This window comes from Rattus norvegicus, chromosome 11 (genome assembly GCF_021556685.1).
Source record: "Rattus norvegicus strain SHRSP/BbbUtx chromosome 11, alternate assembly SHRSP_T2T, whole genome shotgun sequence".
Taxonomy (NCBI): Eukaryota; Metazoa; Chordata; class Mammalia; order Rodentia; family Muridae; genus Rattus; species Rattus norvegicus.
In genome coordinates this window covers 76,513,932-76,538,565 of record NC_141544.1, presented here as the reverse complement: position 1 = coordinate 76,538,565, position 24,634 = coordinate 76,513,932, and the positions used below count along the sequence as shown (strand labels likewise).

The window sequence follows — 24,634 nt, the reverse complement described above, 5'->3', positions numbered from 1 at the left end:
GGAAGAAGAGGAGGAGGAAGAGGGGGAGGAGGAGAAAGAGGAGGAAGAAGAGGAGGAAGAGAAAGAGGAGGAGGAAGAGGAGGAGGAGAAAAAGGAGGAAGAGGGGGAGGAAGAGGGGGAGAAAGAGGAGGAGGAAGAGGAGAAAGAGGAGAAAGAGGAGGAGGAAGAGGAGAAAGAGGAGAAAGAGGAGGAGGAAGAGGAGGAAGAGGAGAAAGAGGAGGAGGGAGAGGAGGAGGAGGAAGAGGAGGAGGAAGAAGAGGAGGAGGAGAAGGAGGAAAAGGGGGAGGATGAGAAGGAGGAGGAAGAGGAAGAGGAGGAAGAGAAAGAGGAGGAGGAAGAGGAGGAGGAAGAAAAGGAGGAAGAGGGGGGAGGAAGAGGAGGAGGAAAAGGAGGAGGAAAAGGAGGAGGAGGAAAAGAAGGAGGAAAAGGAGGAAGAGGAGGAAGAAGAGGAGGAGGAGGAAGAGGGAGGAGGAGGAACTGCCCACGTAGGACAAACATTGCCCTGCTTTGGTGCTGTCTGTAGAGCCTTTATTCTTTTATTTGGTTTTGGTTTTGTTCCCCTGTGTAGCCCTGGCTGTCCTGAAACTCACTCTGGAGACCAGGCTGGTCTGGATCTCAGCGATCCACCTGCCTCTGCCACATGAGTGTGAGTGCTTAGAGTAAAGGTGTGATCCTTCATTCTTAACCACTTCTCTTTTTTGTCTACCTCCAGACCGACTCCCAGCATGGTAGTGCGGACATCTCCCCACTGTCTCCTGCCCTCCTGGGTGTTATTTGGACCTTTCTCAGCTGTGGGCTACTTCTGGTGCTTTTCTTTCTGGCTTTCACAATCCGCTGCAGGAAGAACAGGTAAGCAGCCTCCTGCCTAGAGTCTCATCCCCTGTAACCAGAGCTGTGAAACCCAGAACGCTGACATCATCTTGGCACCAAGAGCAGCTAGCCTAGCCAGGGTCCCCCAATGCAAAGCCTGTGACCATAGGGACCTTGTCTGTCATGCTCCCCACTGGGCCTCTAACGCTTAGAACAGATTGTCGCATAATGGGCACACTGAGTGTGTTTGGTGGTCTTGGAAGGAAGGATGCTTAAATCCAAGTGGTGAGCGCTGCCAAGAAATGAACCATAAAGAGCATGTGTGTAGGGTAGAGACCTACACGACTTCTATAATGTAAACAAGCACCCTGTCAGCAAATTATACAAAGATATCCTTGTCTCCTTTGTAATTTGCTCCCAGTAAACCAGTGGTTGAAAGCACTCAGGGGCAAGTTTTGTCTGCTGAAACAAAAGAAACTTTGGGCTGGAGAGGCTTCTCAGTTGGAAAAGTGCCTGCCTAACATCCACCAAGCCCTGGGTTCAGTCCGCAGCATCACATATAACCAGATGGTGATGCTCGTCTGTAATCCCAGAGCTCAGGAGGGGAAGCGGGAAGATTAGGAGTTCAAGATCATCCTTGTCTATAGAGGAATTGAGACAGTCTCTCCCTTCCCAGCTAGTGAGGTGGTTCAGTGGGTAAAGGAGCTTTCTGCCAAGCTCGAGGACCTGATTTTGATCCCTGACACCCTGACACGTGGTAGAAAGAAAGAACTAACTGTTACAAGTTGTCCTCTGACTCCCCCCCCCCCACCTCCGCACACACACACCAGAGAGTAAAGTTTAAACCTCCCTTCCCACAGAAGGAAAGGAAGCCTTAACTTGAGACTGCCAGGGAGTGTGCTCCCTTAGTTGTTAGGGTATGAATGATACCCTCCAGGGTGGGCCTTGTTCTTCACTTGATTGCTCTAGACTGCTGTGTCGTCGACAGTGAGGTCCATGTGTAGAGGATCTGATGTCTCCAGCTTGTAGCTGTGTGAATACCTGGGACTTACTCTGTCAGTCATGGTTTTCTAGAAAAACATAACTCCTGTATATATGAAATTTATTAAGTCAGAATATTTATAAGGAACAAGATGATAAGAAACACTGTGGATCAAAATACATCATACGGTAAAGTAGCTTATGAAAGGAAAGATAAAATAGCCCATTTTAAAAAGTGCTGTAGTAGACAGTGAAATTTGTTCAAAGAAGCAACATTACAATCAAAGGATTCAGCTAGGCTTGGTGGCACTCAGAAGACGGAGGAGGTCGAATCACTGAGTTCCAGGCCAGCCCTGGTCTACTGTAGGGTTTTGGGTTCTGCATTTGCTCCACCACAGGGCATGGCTGCTCAGTGAGGTGGGATGTGGAAAGTTTGACTGTGCTTACTTGATGCTGTTGTTCAGGGTCGAGAGAGCACAGTCTGAGGCATGGGGCAGCTGGAGCTGGCACAGGGGTCCTCAGGCCTGAAGCAGTGGGGTTCTCGGGCTCTTGGACACCCAGGCGCTGCTGGAAGTTGTGGAAGAGCTGAGAATGGAATCTGGGCCCGCAGGCTGGATCTACGGGGAGGGGGCGGGGGAGGGAAGTCCAGCCGGTCCCACATAGAGTCCTTGGCTTGATGGCAGGCAGCAAGTTTGGACTTGGTGGCAGTCGTGGCTGGGAGTGCAGAGAGGCCTTCTGCTGGAGATTACAAGGCAGCTATAGGCAAAGGCCTTCTCTATGGCTCCCCACTGAGGATCTCGATGAAAAGAGGCAGTCTATGGTTTTGAATCGTTTATGGGTGTGGTGGAAAATAGATGTGAAACCATACCCCACTTCTCAGGGTGGCCTGGGATTAAATGCCTTTTGCAGGGAGGCATGAATGGGAAGGAAAGCTTATTGGCTAAGCTTCAGGCCTCTGTGTACCTCATTAGCTTGGAGATCTGTCTTGAGCCTACATGACCTCAGGTCACTCTCTTTTCCTCATCTGGAAAGCCTCATGTGGAAGGCTTTGGGCATTGCTCTTCCGTGGAAGACTGAAGCTAATGACAGAGGCCCGGTGCCCAGGAGCAGGCAAAGTTCCTACTGTCCCTTTAGGGTCTCAGGGGCTTCTAGCCTTAGTTCACCCGGGGACCAGGTTACCTCTCACAGTCCCACAGTCTACAAAGTGAATTCCAGGACAGCCAGGGTTGCACAAACAAACCCTTTCTCAAAAACAAGGATGGCTCCGTGGTTAAGAGCCCTGACTGCTCTTCCAGAGGTCCTGAGTTCAAATCCCAGCAACCACGTGGTGGCTCACAATCATCTGTAAATGAGATCTGACGCCCTCTTCTGGTGTGTCTGAAGACAGCTACAGTATACTATTTAAAAAAATAAACAAACAGTTCTGAGGCTGTGTGTCTGTTTGTGTATGTGTCTGTCTGTCTGTCTGTGTGTATCTATGTGTGTCTTCATGCATAAGTATGTGTGTATGTGTGTGTGTGTGTGTGTGTGTGTATGCATGTATGCATACCCTGTTATGTCTAAGAAACATTCCCTGAAGTCATCTACTATCCCTGGCTTTTACAGTCTTTCTGACCCCTCTTCCTCATAGGCCCGTGAGGAGAGGGCTTTGATACATGAGACATCCATTTAAAGCTGAGCGCTCTCCACTCTCCTTTTCTGTAGGTTGAGCAGCTGCGAAACTCTGTACTAATTGCCATCTGCAAGCTTCTCTGATGAAGGCTGAGTGATGTATTGATCCATGGATATAGCAATAAGTCAGTAGGAGTCATTTTACTGCTGTGTTGATTTCCCAGAATAATAGTGGTGGATTTCCCCCTGGGGCCTGTGACCTAGCTATCCTTAGGTTCTGGGCCCCATTGACAGTCTTGGGGATAGGTTCATTTCATGGACTGGGCCTCAATCCACTTAAAAAAACTAGTTACTCCCATAGCATTCCCTCAGCTGTGCACAGGTGAATAAGTCTTGCCAGAAAGGTTAATCCTGGAGCTCACAGGGTTCAGAGTTAGGTAAGCTTGATAACTGTCTTTTCCCCACAGTAGCATGAACAGAACCTTCCAACACTGAAAGGTAGCCAGTAAAGGTAGTCCAGTTGAATAGCAGTTAGATTTCTCCATGTTCAATGACTCAGGTATATGATGTCTTTAACAATAGGGTCTTCAAAGGGACCTACTTCTAAAAACCAAATAAAAACCTATGGTGTCTTTATTCTCAGATAATCTAATTATATAGCAAATCCAAAGGAATAGATTTTTAAAACAAACCCAATCATAGTTACATGCCCCATTATATATATATATAATATAATATATGTATATATATGTGTATACATAGATGTATATTATATAATATATGTATACAAATATATGATAATATATGTATATAATATATGTGTGTATATACACATATATGTATATGATATATGATCACTTGAAGAGCCTAGAATTCCCAACTCAGATTTCAAAAAGTATAAAGTCACTAGGACCCACCCAATTTCAGGACTTACCACAAAGATGCAGTAATAAAGTCAGGTTTTACTGGCAAATATAGACACATACATTGACACAGAGAACACATAGAAGTAAACGCACATTTTTGTGGCCCACACAAGACCAAGAGCAAAGGCATTTTAAGGTAAAGTTCACTCTCTTCAACAAAGGACACTGGAAAAGCTAGATACCCACATCAAAGACATGCCTTTGACCTACACCATGTACCATTTCAAATCTAAAATACCAAGCTGTAATGTTTACTCAGAAACAATAGAAAATTTCTGTGATCCTGGAAAAATAGTCCTTACATAAAATAGCAAAAGTACAATCTATCAAAGAAAATATTGAAAGATTCAACTTCAATAAAATATTAAGAATGAAATAAAACTTATCTTCCAAAGAGAATCTGGAGAGTATTTTTTTTAAAAAAAGCTATGGAACATTTACAAATCTGATAAAATACTTCCCGTTGTCGGCATAAGCTGCTGGTAAGAGTGTACTGTGGTAAAATTATTGTGAAAAACTTGCCCACTGGTTTCTTTCAAAATTCTTTTCCCAGCAACTTACTCCTGAGTTTTTACTTAAGAGAAATGACTCTATGTCTATAGAAAGACTAATAACCAAAGTTCATAACAACTATATTTTAAACAACAAGCATTTTTTTTTTAAAGATTTATTTTATTATATATAAGTACACTGTAGCTGTCTTCAGATACACCAGAAGAGGGCATCGGATCTCTTTACAGATGGTTGTGAGCCACCATGTGGTTGCTGGGAATTGAACTCATGACCTCTGGAAGAACAGTCGGGTGTTCTTAACCACTGAGCCATCTCTCCAGCCCAACAACTATATTTTAATAGACTATTTTATATCATCAATAAGTGAACACAGAAAAAAACACTATACGCTCATGTGATAGAATTCTATTCAGTAGTAAAAAGAATGAATTGCTGACTTGGAAAAATATAGATAAGTCTGGAAATAATTATACTGAGTAAAAGAGACAAGGCAAAAACTATTTTTATAATTCCAGTTACACAAAATCCTAGAGAAGTAATCCATTGATAGCTAGCTCGTACTAGCAGAAGGGTCAGCAGTTGACTGAGAGTGGGTGAGGTTGGCAAAAAGAGACAGGAAAGAGGAATTATGAAAGGTCATGTGGGAAACTTAGAAAGCTCTGTGTGTCCACCTTGTTAGTAGAGACACATACATGAGAAGGAGCTTGTATTGGGGCTAACTCACGGGTTGCTCTTCTAAGAGACTGGTTCAATTCCCAGCACCCGCCTTCTCGCACTTCCAGCCTCAGGGCATCAGCGCCCTCTACTGGCCCCAAAGGCACTGCATACACATGGTACTCAGATTTATATGTTCAGACCCTCATACACACAAAATGAAGAGGAAGGCCTTGTTGGACACCAATGGGAGGAGAAGCCCTTAATCCTGCCAAGGCTGGATCCCCCAGTGTAGGGGAATGTCAGGTTAGGGAGGCAGGAAGGGGTGGGTGGATAGGTGGGGAAAACACCTCATAGAAGAAGGGGGAGGAGGGATGGGATAGGGGGCTTATGGACGGGAAACTGGGAAAGGGGATAACATTTGAAATGTAAATTTTAAAATATCCAATAAAAAGAATAAATGTTACACAAACCTTCTCATGTTTCTGAGGAGGCCCTCGTGTGGAATAAAGTATATGATATGTAATATGTTTTTCTAAAGGGCTTGTCAAGTATCTTAAAACCATCTGCTAACTTACTAGATATTAATAATTAATATAGAAGAAAATTCCCTTAGATTCTGTATGAATGTGTAAATAAGAATATTCCTTTAGTAGCATTCTTATTAAACTATAAGGATCACACTAACTTTACTGTTAAAACTATTAAATACTTCAGGCCATACAGGAAGCTCTCCTGGTGCCTACTCTGACATGCACAAAAGAGGGTGTACATTGTACGTTCTACACCAAGCTAACCTTGTTCAATAAGCCCTTTTACTCTGAGGCTTTATTTCCCTATTACTAGAGATGATAGTTATAGATGATAGATTGACATCTTGTTGTATCTCATAACTGATACTGGAATTCCCATCACAATCTTCAATAAAATGTTGCTGTCTGAGAAATAAGAGTTATAAGGATTGTGTAGAATGTGGATATTGACTCTACTTGTAACACTCCAACTTAACCTGTTGCTGTTTTGTGAATGTTAGCAAAAGACAAAAGTCCCCTGGTTCACAGCCAAAGTAGTCAACACTCTTGACAGTAACAGTAGGCAGCTTCCTGTTAGACTCGATGGCTCCCAGGAAAATGAATGACCTGTGGACACAGTTCACATCTGGAGAGGACGAGGAAAGAAAGGCGCGTGGTGGATGCTTGCATAGCCTGTGTGGGACATAAATAAGTTAGGTGTGTGAGGGGCGGGGAGGAGAGAGGAGGAGAGGATGCAACCCGATATTCCGAGGTTGCCCATGTATTACACAAACAGTCCTGAGGAGGGCCTGGGTAGAGAACCCATGTCTTGGAGTACTCAGCAAGGGAGTACAGGGTGGTTCCCGGGCCCACATACCTCTGCATCTACCTCAGAGCTCTGCATAAAGGCACCTTCCATATCTGCAGGAGTGACAGTCGGATGTCCAGACTGAAAGTACCCTTTCCTATGCCCTCCTCACCCCTCTACGGCTTCCTGTCAGACGTCCCACTGGCAGAACTGAGTCTCACACTCCAGCGTGCATTGCTGCCTTAGGAAGATCCACACCCTGGCTCCCAAACCCTGCCTTGTACCCTTCCCGGACTCTCCGCCTTTCCGGTTTCACATCATCGCTCTTCACCACAGGAGTCCTTAGCATCTCCATGCTTTCTGGAGAAGTCTTTAACGCACCTTCTGTTCATCCCTCCCATTTCTCTGAGTGTTTTATCGTCTGAGTGAGGTTGACCTTATTACCATCAATAGGGGATGTTTAGTGAGCTGAATACTTAGATACCTGGGATACTGTGTAAAATATGATTTATGGGCTTCTGAGACCTTGAAATTTATCTGTCCCCTGGGAAGAGAAACATGAGCAAGTTAAGATACATTCTGTTTTAGAAAAATAGAAAAAGCCTTCAAGCAGAAGAGGGGCTTGTGGGGGAGGGAGAGAACCAGCAGGAAGGGTTGGAGACTGGAGAAGGGTCAACAAAACAAAGAATTATGAAAATGCCATAAGGAAATTCATTGCCTTGTAAAGTGACTTTTAAGAAATTAATTTTAAAATCCAGTCCGCAGTCTAATGCCTGGCTGCCCCGTAGGATCTGCGCTGTTTTTCATATTGATTGTCCCAGGCCTGTCATCATTGTGGTTTGATTTATTGGAGCCAGGAGCAAGGTGAGGAGAAGGACAGGCTAGCAATACCAATCACTTTTGGCTGAGGGAAAGCTTGCACGCTGGAGTTCTGGGATCGTTGCTGTAATCCTTGGCATGGCGATTGCTGAAGAGAGAGAAGCAGTCCATCCCGGGATGAACACTGACCGTGTAGCTTAGGTTAGGATGACTCTGCAAGGTCAGGGGCTGGATGAGGCGGAGGGACCAGGAACAGATCGGGCTCTCCCACCACAAGAAACTAAGATTCGTAGAAGGAAACTGTTATTCGGGTTGTCATTTCCAAAGCAGCGAGCTAAAACTAGGTGCAGTGTCATGAGGTCAGGTGTCACTGGGGTGTGGGAGCAGGGCAGGAAAAGAGGTGCAAATCAAAAGTAAGGGAGTACACAAGGAAGGTCTCTCTTGGGTCCTGTGTGTGGTGGAATATGGGTGAGTATGTGGAGGTTAACGATGCAGTAGAGTTGATCCAAAAGGGCAGTGTCAGCCCAGTGGTTTGGTGCTCTTTACCCACGTGGCAGACAGGCCTAGATGGATACTCAGCCTAGATGAACCATGCGTACGTGTGCGTGGATTCACATAACCAGCCAGGCATAGTGGCACAAGCCTTAGAAGTCAGAAGCAGGAGGATCATGAGTTCAAGACCAACCTGGTCTACATAGTAAAAGTTCTGTCTGAGGAAACCAAAAACAAATAAGCAACATAAAAATAGATAGACACCTGGGCTGGCAAGATAATTAAGTAGAAAAGGCACTTGCCGGGCTGGAGAGATGGCTCAGCAGTTAAGAGCACCCGACTGCTCTTTCAGAGGTCATGAGTTCAATTCCCAGCAACCACATGGTGGCTCACAACCATCAGTAAAGAGATCCGATGCCCTCTTCTGGTGTATCTGAAGACAGCTACAGTGTACTTATATATATAATAAATAAATAAATCAAAAAAAAAAAAAAAAAAAAAGAAAAGGCACTTGCCACCAAGCCTGGCCTCCTGAATTCAATTCCAGGGGCCCATATGGTGGAAAGACAGAGCTGTCTCCCACAAGTTGTCCTCTGACCTCTACTTGCAAACACACAAGCACAATAGATAGATAGATGGATAGATAGATAGATACATACATACATATGTACATGATAGATACATACATATATATACAAGATACATAAATATGTACATGATAGATACATACATATATATACAAGATACATAAATATGTACATGATACATACATACATATGTATATGATGGATACATACATACACATATATATACAAGATAGAAAGAAAGAAAGAAAGAAAGAAAGAAAGAAAGAAAGATAGATAGATAGATAGATAGATAGATGTGTGTGTGAGAGAGAGAGAGGGAGAGAGAGAGAGAGAGGGAGAGAGAGAGAGAGAACAGCTGAACACATCTGTCATTGTGCCATTACAGCTGATGGTGGATGGGATTTACTGAATTGGGAGGAGGGAGTTTTAACTCTCTTACCAAATAATGAGATCCTTGAAACTTTTTTTAAAAAATTAAAATTTGTTTTTATTTTCATTGGTGGTTTGCCTGTATGCATGTCTGGGCCATGCAGTGCCCTCCGAGGCCAGATATGGACCCATAGGTCCCTAAAACTGGAATTACAGGCAGATATGAGCTGCCACGGAGATGCTGGGAATCGAACCCTCGTACCCTTAACCCTTAACCACTGAGATGTCTCTCCAACCATTCTTCCTGAATTGTTAGCATTTATGTACTTGTTTATTAGTGGTACTGAGGGCAGAACCGAGGACCTTGCAATTCCTTGTCAATTAGTCTGTCGCTGGCACACCCAGGCTCCTGGGGTTTTCATCTTTGCTCTCCATTGAACCCAGTTTGTGCTGGTTCCCAAAGGAACCCTTTAGCTGGCCTGGAATAAAATCAAGTACAATGACAAGCTCTTGGAAGACAGACAGTCTCGGCTCTACACAGAGAGTGTGTAGCAAAGCAGTTGCCTTTCATTGCAACCTTTGGCCTACTGCTTACTCCCTCTCCAGGCCCCAGGCCCCAGGCCCCAGGCATGACATGGCAAGCTCCAGTCGTCCAAGCCCCATCGTCCCACTGAAACCCATCACTCTTGGCACAATATTGGTCATGGTGGGCTGTACTTTTAGAAGGCCTTCATGCAGTCAGGGTCTTACACTGGTGGCTTTGCTTATAAACTCTCTACTGGAGCCAGCATGTCTTTACTCTCAGCTCCCTGAGCAGGCAGATCTGGGAGTTCAAGGCCAGATTGCTATACAAATGGAGTTCTAGGTCAGCTGGGACTAGATAAAGACCCTGTCTTTTAAATTAGACAGATGGACAGACAGATGGTCAGACAGACACATACATACACACACACACACACACACACACACACACACACAAAGAACAACAACAAAAAAATCACATTCTTCATGGAATATGTTTTCTCAAAGAATGAGTCAGAAAACAAACATAAATGTATGGGATTTTGGTGAACAGAGATAGTGAACACGAGTTCTCAGGGTAGCAAGGCTAACTTAGACAGTGTGGCCAGGGAAAACCTCACTAAGGGGTAACACTTGAGAGTAGACTGGCTTGAGAAATGAGTCATTAGGAAAGACCAACCCAGACAGAGGAACAGAGTACAAGGACCCTGAAGTAGGAACATGCCCAGTGTTTAAAGCAAAGCAAGGATATGTCTGTGCAGAGGAAATGAGCCGAGATAGGAGCCGAGGAGGTCAGAGAAGCAGTCCATGGGTACCTTTGTAGGTCGATGTAATTAATGTGCCCTGAATGTTACGGCAGCCACGATAGGAATTGGAGCTGCGAAAGAACATTGCTTGACTTCCACTGGGTAGGAGGTCTAGCTGTCGTTTTATGAATAGACTATTAACAATTAATGGAGCTGTGCAGAACTTCCTTAAATAAAACCATCGCTCCGGGTGCCTTCATCCAGGTACCTAATAGTAAAACATAGAAATTCCTAGGGGTGCTTGGACAGTGCCTCTTGGCTATCTTTTATTCTTGGGTAGTAAGTGGGTACCTGCCTGGGCTGAGGTCCCCAGCAGAGCACATCCACTCCTTCCTCTGCTTCGTGTACTGTACCACCACTGGAGGGTTGTCAGGGCATAGAAGAGCCTCTCAAGGGACAGGGCCCTTTATTGTCTAAGCTAAGAGGGCTTGGTACTGAGAGGGTTGAATGCTTAGTTTCAATAGTACTATTCTTTTTAAATTTTGTTTTTATTGTTTGGGAGAGAGAGGGTGGAGGGAAGAGGGGAAGGGAGAGGGGAAAGGAGAGGGAGAGGGAGAGAGAGAGAGAGAGAGAGAGAGAGAGAGAGAGAGAAAGAGAGAGAGAAAGAGAGAGAGAAAGAGAGAGAGAGAACAGTAATTGAAGTGGTCATAGGTGGCGTCAAATACCTCTGGAACTGGAGTTACAGATGCTTATGAGCCACCAGATGTGCACTAGGAACTGAACTCATGTCCTCTGAAAGAGCAGTACGCGCTTCTAACCACTAAGCCATCTTTCCAGCGCCTCCGATGGTGCTATTGTGTACACTTGGAGACAGAATGAGCTCCAAGCTAAAAATGAAAGGGACAAAGAGAATCAGCTTCCGGCATTATTGAATCAAGATAGGAAATACTTTAGTGTTTTATACTACAGTATAAAAACCATTATTCAGGAAGAGAAAGATTGCTAAATTTCTCTACATTAAAACTAAAAGGGTGAGTGTACTGGTGCACACCTTTAATTCCAGCACTCAGGAAGCAGAGGCAGGGGGACTTCTGTGAGTTTGAGGCCAGCCTGCTCACATATCAAGCTCCAGGACAGTCAGGAGTACAGACAGAGATATTGTTGATAAGTAGATAGATAGATAGATAGATAGATAGATAGATAGATAGACAGACAGATAGATACTGAAAGTTTTTGTTTGTTAAAAATGCTAATTAAAGGGGCTGGGGATTTAGCTCAGTGGTAGAGCGCTTACCTAGGAAGCACAAGGCCCTGGGTTCCGTCCCCAGCTCCGAAAAAAAGAACCAAAAAAAAAAAAATGCTAATTAAAAAAGGTAGCCAAGGGGCTGGGGATTTAGCTCAGTGGTAGAGCGCTTACCTAGGAAGCGCAAGGCCCTGGGTTCGGTCCCCAGCTCCAAAAAAAAGAAGCAAAAAAAAAAAAAAAAAAGGTAGCCAAGCTGTAGAGTGAGAGAGTATATTCACAACATATATATCAGTAAGGGATTTTTATCCATAATAAAGAACTATAAATCAATAAGAAAAACAGGAAAAAATACGCTGTCTTTTTTATTGAAGATGTGTTCTTTTTCTTGTACGAAATATCCTGATTATAGTTTCTCCTCCCTCTACTCCTCCCAGTTCCTTCCCTCCTCTGCCCCCCTCCGGATTCACTCCCTTTCTGTCTCTCACCAGAAAAGAACAGACTTCTCCGAGATAATGACCAAACATGGCAAAATAAAACACGATACGATGATGGACTTTTTTAATGGATAAAAGATATACAGTAACACTTCCCAACAAATACATCTAGCTAGCCAGTACACGAATAAAGGTAGATCAGAAGCACACAGATTGAAGTCACAGTGGATAGCCTACAGGCTTACTCAATGTCTAGTAGGAAAAAGAAATGGACACGATTAAGTTTGGAGAAGATGAAAAGCAATAGGGACCCTGGTGTATTGTTATGGGAGCATAGGTGCTTAACAAGACACCTCATGATTTCAGGCACTGTGTGAATGTCAGAACGTATTGCACAGCCCTAGACAGCATAGTCTACCTCAGACATAGGCTCTAGAGACCACCGCTGCGTGTGCAGGCTATATTCATGTGGTGTCCGAGAGTAAATATAGATACGTTCACTTTGCAAAACTGTCTAGCAACATCTATAAACCTTGAACATATTCATACCCCGTGTGTCTGAAATCCCAGCAAAACTACACATGCTGCTACAAAAATACACTTACTAGAATATCCCTAGCAATGCTATTTATAACAAACCTATTTCAGACCATTTTGTATTGCTGTAACGGGACATCTAAGGCTAGGTTACAGATGAAGAAAAGAGCTTTGTTTGCCTCGTGACTCTGGGAACTGGAAAGCTCAAACAGAACGGTGCTACTATTAGGTAAGGGGTCTCCGGCTGTATCACGTGATAGAAGAACAGAGAGCTAAAAATACCCAAAAGAGGCCAAATATGTGGGGGTCATCTTGATTTTATACTATGTTGGCCTTCATGTTAACCAACCAGGATCAAGCCTATCACCATGAGGTGGGCATTAATTGTTCTAGGCTGGTGCTTACATGACCCAAATCACCTTCTGATGCCCGTCATCTCTCAACAGTGTTGTCCTGGGAACCATACTGAGATATTGGTTTGGTTTAACGGCCCGTATTCACGCCCTAGCAGAACTGTGGAGAAACTGGAGGCAGTTGAAAGGTCCATCAACGATCTAACACTTCAGTACCTTCAGACACATCCCATGACTCCGCACTACACAGTAAATGGCCGTGGTCTACAACTTCCTACCACAGTACGGAAGCCTCTCAGAAACACCGTATTGATCAGGAGAAGCCAGACACAGAGATTGTACCCTGCATGACCCCACAGACAAGCTAACCTTCAGACGTCAGGACAGAACCTAGGTCAGGAGGGAGAGAAGGGGAGGTGGCGTGGTGACCAGCAGAGCAAGGTGCAGGCTTCTCAAGAAGAAGTCGGCTTCCTTTCTTGAGCTGCATGCTGGCTGAAGAGGTGTGTTTGGTGTGGGTGTTTTAATTGTATACTTATACGGGTGAATTTATCTGTTTGTTTCTTCTGTTCTGTTCCGGATTTGTGTTTGGTTTTTTGAGACAGTCTCACTATGTAGCCCTAGGTAGCCTGGAACTGAGTGTAGAGCTCAATCTGGCCTCGGATCAATGGGACTCTTCCTGTTTCAGACTCCAGACCACCTCATGCCTGACTCTATGTGGTTTTCTTCACCATGTTCTTAAAAGTATCAGTGAGGTTTTTCCATAAGACAAAAACCTCCAAAAATGATATATGTCAGTTTGTTATAAGAACAAAACATATTTTTTCCGGAAAAAAAAATTCTTATTTATGTCTACATTAGGGATACTGAGAGCTAAAATGATTAGTTATACTGTAAATACAGAGTGGACTATTGTAAGACTTATTTATATACCACTGATTTTTTTAAAAAAAGAAAGAAAAAAAGAGGAGCAGGAAGAGAGCTTGGTCCAGCAAGATGGCTCAGTAGATAAAGGTACTTGGATTTGATCCCCAGAACCCACGTGGGAGGACAGACAGACAGCACCAACTCCTGTCACTTGTTCTTTATCATCCACATGCGGCATGGTTCGTGCTATGTGCACACATGCACCAAATAACTGTAGAACAAACAGAAGAACAAAAGAAACAACATCCCGCCCCCCAAGAACTTGTTTATCAAAAGACTCCCTTGAATAGCAATGAAAGTACCCACAGCAAAAGAGATCACCAAAGCTAAAACTTCTGTGCCCCGAGGATGGAGAGACAGCTCATCGCTTAAGAGAATGCACTGCTCTTGCAAAGGCCCAGAGTTCGGTTCTCAGCACCCAGATCAGGTGGCTAGTGATCGCTTGTAGCTCCAGTTCCAGGGGATGTAATGCCTTTGCTCTCAGGCACTGCACCCACCTCAGACTCCCTGCCCGCCCCCTCACCCTGCACATCCACATAATTAAAAAACGCAATCTTAGAATAAGCAATAGCTTTGGCATTGCCCTCCAAAGAGCATCGTAAGAAAATGAAGTAAGCTTATTGAATAAAGGGGCTGGAGGAGTAGCCCAGTGGTTAAGAGCCAGATATAGTCCCCTCTGCTGTTCCAGAGGACCCAGGTTCAATTCCTGGCGCTCACATAGTGGCTCACAGCTATCTGTAACTTCAGTTCCAGGGGATCTGACAGCCTCACACACACACACACATACACACACACAGAGAGAGAGAGAGAGAGAGAGAGAGAGAGAGAGAGAGAGAGAGAGAGGCAAAAACACCAATGCACATAAAATACAAACAAATCATAAAAAAGAAAACGTGGTAAAATCGTATATCAGGTAAAGGATCTCTACCTGGATATCTGAAGAATGCTTACAACTCAATAACAGAAGGCAAAACCCAGCTCTGCCCACTGTGCTTCAAGTCCCAGGCTCCAGCAGAGCATAAGCTCACCCTTGTGATAAAGATTACAGATTGGTTGAACCATCTTGGAAGGCAGTATAAGTGGGCCGGGAAGTGCAGCAGGCACATCATGAACTGGGGAGAAGGAGGCACAGGAAACCCAGTCACACACCCCTTTACACCCACTGGGAGGACTGTAATTAAAAGGTTAACCAGTGTTGTTGAGGCTACAGTGCTCACATCCTATGGGTGGGAACGTAAAACAGTTCAGCTGCTATGGATGTCCTTTGAGACTCCCCCCCACCCCCCTGAATGTTGACTGGCAGCGATTAAATCCCTAGATCTGAGGATATGTCCACATCAAAACTTATCAATGGATGTCCACCGCATTATTTTGACAGCTCTGAAGTGGGGATAACTAAGCCAGGTGTTGACACGCCAGCCACAGTGTCAGGCACAGTACGATTCCCCTTCAATAAAAGGTTGGAAGTCAGAACTCACTAATTATAGTCCTGAAGTCAGTGAAGTGTCTTGCCTTTAGCAAGAGGGAAAGGTTATGAGGTAGCTATAGTGTTTTTGTTTTGGACTTGGGTTATGGTCACATAGGTGTTCGCTTCAGGGTAACTCACAGAACCACACATTTAAAAAATAGCTTTATTGGCTGGGCAGTGGCAGCACACACCTTTAATCTCAACACTTGGGAGGCAAAGGCAGGCGGATCTCTGAGTTTAAAGCCAGCCTGGACTAGAGAGTGAGTTCCAAGGACAGCCAGGACTATACCGAGAAACCCTGTCTTGGAAAAAGAAAAGAAAAGGTTTTCCTTATCCACAGTCATTACCTTTTAAAGGCAATCTGTTGGGAGTCTGTAATTACAGGAGTAGCAAACAGGAAGTAGCTTCGCCTTCAGGGGACTGTGGAGCACGAGGACGAGAGTCAACTTCCAAACACCCCATTTAAATAATTCGAGATGCCATGAGCACTGTGCTCCCCGAATTCATGCGTGACTGTATGTACATGTCCCAATGTGACTGTATTTGGAGACAGTGTTTTAAAGTTAAATTAGGTCACAGCACTAGTCCCTCAAGGCTGTTGTCCAGAGAGAACAGATTGCCCACTGCTCCAGAAGAAAGGCCTGCAAGGACTCCATAGGCCGGCAGCTGTCTGCCAGCCAGGAAGGGGTGCTTTACTACAAAACAGCCTTGGCCCAGTCATGACTCTGGGCTTCCTGGACTTCCAACCTCCTGGAGTTAGAGAAAATAAAATCACGTCTGTGGCGTTCTGCCAATGCGGTGAGCGCAGAATAGTGCGGCATATACTCACATGCATGTTCTCAGCTGCCTTCCCTCCTCTGACCAAACTACCAAATCAAGACCTCGTCAAAAGTTTCCCTCTTCCTTTGCTTTTGGAAATGTAACCACATATCCAAATTTTACTCAACAGGAGTACTAACTAGATTCAAAAAACAAGCTGACATTAATCCACAACTGATCCCGGTGTGGTCCTCCCCTCTTCCCATGAGGCTTGGGGCTCGCTTTATCTGTGTGACTCACCACATAAGTAAACATATTTTCAAACATTTTGAATTTTGCAGTTCTCAGTGGCAATGGCAAGAGACTCTCCTCCCTCCCCACATCCTGTGTAGTGTGTAGTGTCTCCCCCCCAACCTCATTTGTGTATGTGTGTGTGTGTGTGTGTGTCTGTGTCTGTCTGTGTGTGTGTCTGTGTGTATGTCTGGGTGCGAGGGTATGTGACTCTCTTGACTCTCTCTCTCTCTTGACTCTCTTTCTCTCTCTCTGACTCTCTCTCTTTCTGACTCTCTCTGATTCTCTCTCTGTGTATTGTGTGTATGTGTGTGTGTGTATGTGTGTGTCTGTGCATGTGTCTGTGTGTGTGTGTGTGTGTGTGTGTGATAGCAAGTGACTCTCCTCTCTCTCTCTCTCTGACTTTCTCTTTCTCTTTCTGTGTGTGTGTGTGTGTGTGTGATAGCAAGTGACTCTCCTCTCTCTCTCTCTCTCTCTCTCTCTCTCTCTCTCTCTCTCTCTGACTTTCTCTTTCTCTTTCTGTGTGTGTGTGTGATAGCAAGTGACTCTCCTCTCTCTCTCTGACTCTCTCTGACTCTCTCTTTCTCTTTCTGTGTGTGTGTGTGTGTCTGTGCATGTGTCTGTGTGTGTGTGTGTGTGTGCCTGTCTGTCTGTGGTGGGAGGAGTGGTGACCACCATGCTAATCTATGCACAATGACCTTTGTTTAGGTCTGACTGAGCAGATGTAGGAATTAATCATTCTCACTCCTGGATGGTGCAGCTGCAGCTGTCTCCCACTGCCTTTCTTGCCCCTGATAGATTTATTAGTGTGTTTTGTTTGTTGGAAATCATGCCTCAGCAGAAAAGAACCAGCAAGTTGGAGTCACTTATCTGTTAAGTATAGATTTCTAGAAACCTTTTTTCCCCTTACACATCTTTAAATATACACCCTGGACCTTTAAAAGAAATGGGAGAGGAGGAGAAAGAGCAGGACGCAATACCAACTGGCCACACTGTTTCTGGAACACCACAATGACTCTTTCCCTTCTGAACTTTCACTTTGGATGTGACATGGCCTCCAGCCTAGGATTGCAAGGAACCAAGTTCCCTTCAGTTCCTCCCCCAGAATCTGGAAAACTACCTTGGCTCTGGGGCTGAGAAAATGAACAACCTGGGTTTGCTTAACATTAAATTTCATCTTCTAGCAGGGTCATCTACAACCTTCAAACTAAAACTACCACTTTCTGGGCCCCAGACACTTCTACTGTGCAGATGTCCCCCACGGCCCCTACAGATCAACCCCCAGTGGCACTAGCACCCGCCTGGATGGCCCTTGGGATGTTAGCGCTTGACCCCAAAACCTAGTGCAGCATTGTGGGCCTGGGCTTTTGTCTGTTTTCATTCCAGTGCCTGACCAAATGAACACTTCCTTGGGTACAGAATGTGTCCCAACAGCCACCAAATCAGTTCAGTACACCCTGAGCAAAGGCTAAAGGGAACAGACCACACCTGCCAAAGTCTGCCCCATTGCTGGCCCAGAGTCTTAGAACTGGGGAAGGTGTCCCAGCCAGTCTGGGCCTAGCTGGCCCCACCCTGAGGGTTTTCCGCATATTCAGAGTCTGATTTTGGTGGACTCCACCTATCCTTTTCTTTCCCCCAGTGTCTCCTGGTCATGCACGTCTTTGTGTATTCAGTCCTTGCTCACCACTTCCCATGATTTTAAGTTCTCAGCTTCTGGCTGTGGGTCTGCCCAGACTCTGGAATCTAATTCTCATTCAAATTCTTCAGCTACTATATAAAACTCAAAGCTGACAATATTTCTATTTTGGACAGTCTGCTATGGAGACATTCCTTTAAAATTATGGGGTTTTGCCTGTACTGTCTCTTGGAGGATGATTGTTTTAAAAACTACCACGACCAAGACAGCTCAGTCAATCAATAGGGTCTTGAGGGAGGGAGGGAGGAAGGATTAAAGAAAGAAAAGACAATTAGACAACACTGTACCACAATTCCAGCAGTGCTAAAGCAGGTTTATTATTTTTTCCAGCCTGCTTTGATATTATTCTAGGTACTGGCAAAGAATATGGTCAGTCCTACGGCCTAAACAGTAATTAAGGAACAAGCGAAGCATAAACGAAGGTCCCATGATTACTCTATTTAGGGTCTTGACAAGACCATCAAGATACAAAGAACACATTCTTCAGCTGTACTCATCTTGAGCCTGCTTCCTCGTCCTAGCCCAATGTCAAATTCCTGCTGAATTCCCAGAAGGTGGCTCCAAGAGCTCTCCACACTACCACCTGTTTCACAGGTTGACATTTTATCTGTAACATCCTAAGTTTCTGTATCTGAATCCTTTTTATTTTAGTTGCGTGTACTTCTCTATGTCTGCACGGTGAGCATGAGTGTACATGTGGGCCGTCATCAGAGGAAAGCTTTCGAGAACTGGTTCTCTCCTTCTACTGTGATTATCCCAGGAATCAAATTCAGGTTATCAGGCTTAGGGGCAAACCTTTGTCCATGCACAGAGCCATCTCACTGGGCTTGTATCTAAACTTTTAAATGGTAGTTTACCTTTCAAGTACTCAAAAAGTTTTTCTCTGCCATACTCACTTGGTATCTCTTTATACCACTCTGGTCTTCTCCTTTCTCAGCTCCTGACTGGTGTGTCCTCATTTATTAGGGACCTTGTCACTCAGAGGTTTCCTTCTTATTTGTCTCTTAGCCTGGAAGTGACTAATGCCAGATATCCCACATTGGTTTACTATAAGACCTCAGCCTAGGCATCAGGCAAAACTAGATGACTTCCTTCTGTTCTGTCCTGATGCCTAGGCTAAGATAGGAAAACGAGTGAAACAGAAATGGGCTTAGCAAAGAGTACTGTTCTTAACCGTGCATAAACAGGAACCCCTCGGACCTGGAGAACACAAGAGTGCAGAAGCTCTTTGAACGTCTTTGTAGATGGTGTTGACATACATTACGTCAACACTGCCTTTCTAAAGTTTACAATTCAATGATGTGTGGTATGATCACATGGCTGGAAAGCCATCATTTGACTGTAAGTCTAAGACTCGAGAACTATGAATTTGAGAACATGTAAAAAATGTACTCTTTGCACTTTTTCTTTCTCGCACACCAAGCCCCTGGAAACCTATTTTTCTTTCTATCTCTGTGGTTTATCTATTCTGGACTCTTCACGTAAATAGAGTCAAACAAAATGAGGTCTTAATGTCTGGCTTCTCTAGTTCAGCATAGCATTGGCATGCTTACTAAGCACAACTATGAGGTGTATCAATAAGCATCCCATTCCTCTCAGTGGCTGAGTAACATCCCATCACATGGATGGCACACGTTGTGTTATCCATTCATCAGTTAATAGATACTTGATTCCCCCACCCACTTCAGAGCTGTTATAAATAAAAGGCTGCTCCGAAACTCCATGAGCACGTTTTTGTCTGAGCATATATTTTGCTTGCCTTGAACAGAGTCATATGATAACCGTTTGGCCTAAGTTTAAAACTATCAAAATGGCTACCCTATTCTACAGTCCCACCAACAATCTACAGGGGCCCCTACTTGTCAACACCCTCACCAATGCCCATGTTACTACCAGTTCAATCTCAGCCATCCAGGTGGCTATAAAGTGATGTCTTGTGGTTTTCATTTGCCTCTCCTTGATGACCAACGATGCCGAGAGTTTTTCATATACTTATTGGTTGTTTCTATATCTTCACGGGAGAAATGCCTATCTAAATATTTTTGATAATTCTAAAAAGTTTTTATTACTTTAAGAATATACTTAAATCAGTGGTTGTCACGTTTGGTTTACATTAAACTCTCCTACAAAGCTCTTTTTAAAAAGTCTTCATGCCGGGAGCTAGAGAGAATGGCTCAGGTGTTAATACCACTCATTGCTCTTGTAGAAGACTAGGTTCAGTTCCCAACACTGACAAGGTGGCACAACGGTTGAATTCCAGTTCCAGAGAATCCAACACCCTCTTCTGGCCTCTGTTGGTACTGCATGTATGTGGTACACATAATGTACACTCAGACAAAACACTTATGTATATAAAATAAATATACCTTCTAAAAATATAATGCTTAGGCTTGGCTCCCAGACCAATTAAATCAGAATACCAAGCAGCCATTAAAAACCTATCCAGGCGAGCCAGGCAGCAGTGGCGCATGTCTTGAATCCCAGCACTCTGGAAGCAAAGACAGTTAGATTTCTGAGTTCGAGGCCAGCCTGGTCTATAGAGTGAGTTCTAGGTCAGCCAGGGCTACATAGTGAAACTCTGTCTCAAAAAACCAAAACTGCTGGGGGCTGGCTTTGGCTGTTTCTTCAGGTTCTCTCTTGAAGGTAGCCAAGGGGGAAGAGCCTTGTCGAGGGCAAGACTTGGTCCTGTGAGATATTTAGGGTTACCTTTTCTATAATAAAACGTCTACCTGTCTTAAGTCTAAGTAACTTCACAGTGATAACTGACCTGCCTGAGTTCCTCTGAGGCCAGAAACTCCAAGTCTCTGGGGTTTAGCCCCTCAGAGTAAACAGCCTGGGATTAAGTAAAAGGATTTGTTGCTGGTGCTCCTTTCTCTGGCGGATCAGCCAGAAGCCTCTCTGGCTAAGCTGGTTAACTCTTTGTGAACAAGAGAGGAAGGAAAGGAAAAGAATTAAGATGCTTTATACAGACAAATATGCACAGCCACATATACCTTCAAACATTCATACACCCACACTCTGGCCAGGCCCAACTGTCTGTCAGAATTAACTCCACAAGTATTCATGCATGCTTACATGATACACATATACCCACACACAAACATATAGACAGACATACACATTTGGATGGATGGATGGATGGATGGATGGATGGATGGATGGATGGATGGGGCAAAGCTCCCCAAGTCAAACCATTCAACCAACCCACTGTCTTTTCTCTAGTCGTTTATACCTTCCTAGACCAAAAGTTCTTTAGAAAATTCCTCCAGAGATAAAATGTTACCTAGAGTGGGAGTTACAGAAGGATGTTGATATTAGGTTCAAAGCAGTGTTTCATTCTAATTAGCTCAGTATACATTCAAAGCAACAGTTTTTGCCTGGCCTTGCCTTATCATAGTACACACCTGTGACTTTATCCTTGGACCTAAGTGTTTTTCCTTGAAGAGAAGTTTGTCCCACATCTATTTCTGTTTTTAGTGTAAATATGAAAGCTCATTGTATTTCTTATCATGTAGCCTTTGCATACTATATGAATGGATACATTCTATTCTTGATTCTAACTTTGCTATATCTTTCTAGCAACTAAGACCATCTCTAAAGGCTTTCTTCCTAAAATTATTTGAGTCAAATCAGGAAGTCGATAGAATCTGTATCTATTTGTCTATATAGCTTCACTACAAGACAGTACATCTTCACAGGTCTGCATAAATCTGCTCAAAAGGGCGGGTCAATGCCGAGTGATTGTTATATATTTAATAATAACAGATAAAGTATATTAATAGGAGGAATCTTTCCTTAAATGTAACCTCCTTGGCCTTGCCTAGAAAAGGAAATCTGTCATAGATTTACAATCCATGGCAGAACCATCTCAGGAAGACCACCTGCCAGCTTTTAACTTCTCCTAGGTGGCTCTGGTTACCAACCAATCAACCAAAACTATCCAGGTGATTAAAGTTTCATAGACCATTGCTACAGACTAGCTGGCCAAACTTATGACACTAGCACAGAAACATTAACCACACAGAAACATGAAAGTTTGCAAGTCATTTTACTTTTTTCTTTTTTTTTTTTTTCTTTTTTTTTTTTTTTTTTTCAGAGCTGGGGACCGAACCCAGGGCCTTGCGCTTGCTAGGCAAGCGCTCTACCACTGAGCTAAATCCCCAACCCCTGCAAGTCATTTTAAATCAGGGGGTTGACGCAAACGAAAATTGTAAAGTAGATATGGGGTAAAAAGGCAGTGGTTAGCTGTTTAATACGGGGTTTTGATAGAATGAGCAACCAAATTTCAAACCACCTGCAGTTAGAGAAAATGACCTGGTTCTGCTGCTGCTGCTGTTTCCTCTTCCTCCTCCTCCTCTTCCTCCTCCTCCCCTTCTTCCTCCTCTTCCTCTTCCTCCTCCTCTTCTTCCTCCTCTTCCTCTTCCTCCTCCTCCTCCTCTTCCTCCTCTTCCTGCTCCTCCTCCTCCCCTTCTCTTCTTCTTTCTCCTCCTCCTCTTCCTCCTCCTCTTCCTCTTCCTCCTCCTCTTCCTCCTCCTCTTCCTCCCCCCCCCTCCTCCTCCTCCTCCTCCTCCTCCTCCTCCTCCTCTATGTACCCTGGCTGTCCTGGAACTTGAGCTCATAGAGATCCTCCTGCATCTAGCTGCAGTTCGTTCCAGGGGATGCTTTCACAAGGTACTCATGAGAACTTGAGGATGGAAGTGAATGTGAATGGCATAGCACAGTTAAATCCCTCAACCCAGAATGCTTATCGCAATAATTGATGTCCACTAAAGGAAAAAAAAAAACTGTTTGCTAGGAAAAAATCAAACGGTGGTTTTGAAAGTCACAAGACAAGACAAGACTATTTTTAAGAACTTTATCGGAGGCATAGAAAGTGAGCAAGGGAGAACTTTCAGAAATGTCAGCACATGAAGACGTGACAGTCACAGTGGTTTCTGTTAGAAGAAAATGACATTTCTCAAGGAATATAAAAGGGGAGGAAAGCCGGAGGCCTGCAAAGTATGTCAGCTTAGGAAGAGGGCGTCAGGGGTATGTGTGAGATATTTAGACATACTTTTGAAAGGATCATTTTAGAATCCATTAATGGCGGAAGCTGGAGTGACAATGGCATCTTTTGGTGCTTTGGTGGGCATAGGGAATGCTCAGCTTACAATGGCAGCAGGCCAAGTTAAGTTTACACCCTTGAGCTTACTGAGAATGACGTCAGAGTCACCACCATACCCAAGCAGCCCCCTGAAGAGACCCAGTACCAGTCACCAAGTATTCTTCTGGGTTTTAAACAGTCCTGGGTAGAGAGTCAAAATAAACACAGGTTAACTGTGAGAGGCTTCTTTTAGTTGTCCCTCTCTCTGAAGCTTTTGCCCCCCAAGCCTCTTAAAAGAGCATCCTCATTAGCCATCTCCATCTTCTTCTCCGTCTTCAACCCATTTCTCTGACTCTACCAAAAGGTCACTAAGTCAGATTCCTTGCCCAGGTCACTAAGTCAAGAAACTTCTAGCTGTCATGCACTGCAGCTTTTACAGATGAATTGACATTATTAACCATCTCCCTTTTCTCCCTTTCCTTCTTTTTTCTTTGGATTTTTGTTTTTAAACAGGCCCTCACTATGTAGCCCAGGAGAGCCTGGAACTCACAATGCCCCTGCTCCTGCCCCCCTTGTCTCGAGATGACAAGCATATGCCACTGTGCCTGGCTTCGTCCTTGTCTTGGGGAGGCTGTCCATTGCCGTGAAGAGATACCATATCCAAGGCAACTCTTAGAAAGGACAATCGGGGCTGGCTTACAGGTTCAGAGGTTCAGTCCATTATCACCATGGTGGGAAGCATGGCAGCATCCAGGAGATATGGGGCTGGAGGAGCCAAGAGTTCGACATCTTGATCTAAAGGTAGCCAGGAGGAGACTGACTTTTCTGCACTGGGCAGAGTTCAAGCTTAGGTGCATCAAAGCCCACCCACACAGTGACGCACTTCCTCTAGCAAGGCCAGACCTCCTCCAGTAAGGCCACACCTCCTAATAGTGCCACTTCCCGAGGGCCAAGCATAGTCCAACTGCCACAATTCTCTTTCCTGAACATTCTCTCTTTTTAATTTCTACCTTTTATGAAGTCCAGCTCTAGTGATCTGGAGAGATGGCTCAGTGGTTTAGCTGCTCTTCTAGAGGATCCAAAGTTTAGTTTCTAATACCTACCTCAAGCAATTCACAGCTCCTTGCAGCTCCAGCTCCAGGAGATCCAACACCTTCTTCTGGCTGTCACAGGCAGCACACCCATGTACACACACACACACACACACACACACACACACACACACACCCCACACACCTAAAAATAAAACATTTTTTAAAAATCCAGCTTTCCCTTTATGCTGCTTCCAACCATTCCAGAATTCAGTCTACCCACTTAATTTTCATGCTACCCCCCCTCGTTCCATCTCGATTTACATTTTTCCTGGGGGTGAGGGATTTGAGACAGGGTTTCCTCTGTGTAGGCTTGGCTGTCCTGGAACTCACTCTGTAGACCAGGTTGGCCTCGAACTCACAGAAGTCGTGCTGCTTCTACCTCCTGAGTACCGGGACTAAAGG

General features: G+C 44.4%; 1 protein-coding gene across 2 annotated transcripts in view; it reads left to right on the top strand.

The window, feature by feature from the left end:
• Gpr156 (G protein-coupled receptor 156) overlaps nt 1–24,634 on the top strand; it is a 92,818-nt gene that overhangs the window by 27,045 nt on the left and 41,139 nt on the right. For both annotated transcript variants that reach the window (NM_153295.2, XM_087575581.1), the window contains one exon: nt 713–849. In NM_153295.2, the coding sequence (NP_695207.2) occupies nt 713–849 (137 nt within the window). The remainder of the gene's footprint in view (nt 1–712; nt 850–24,634) is intronic.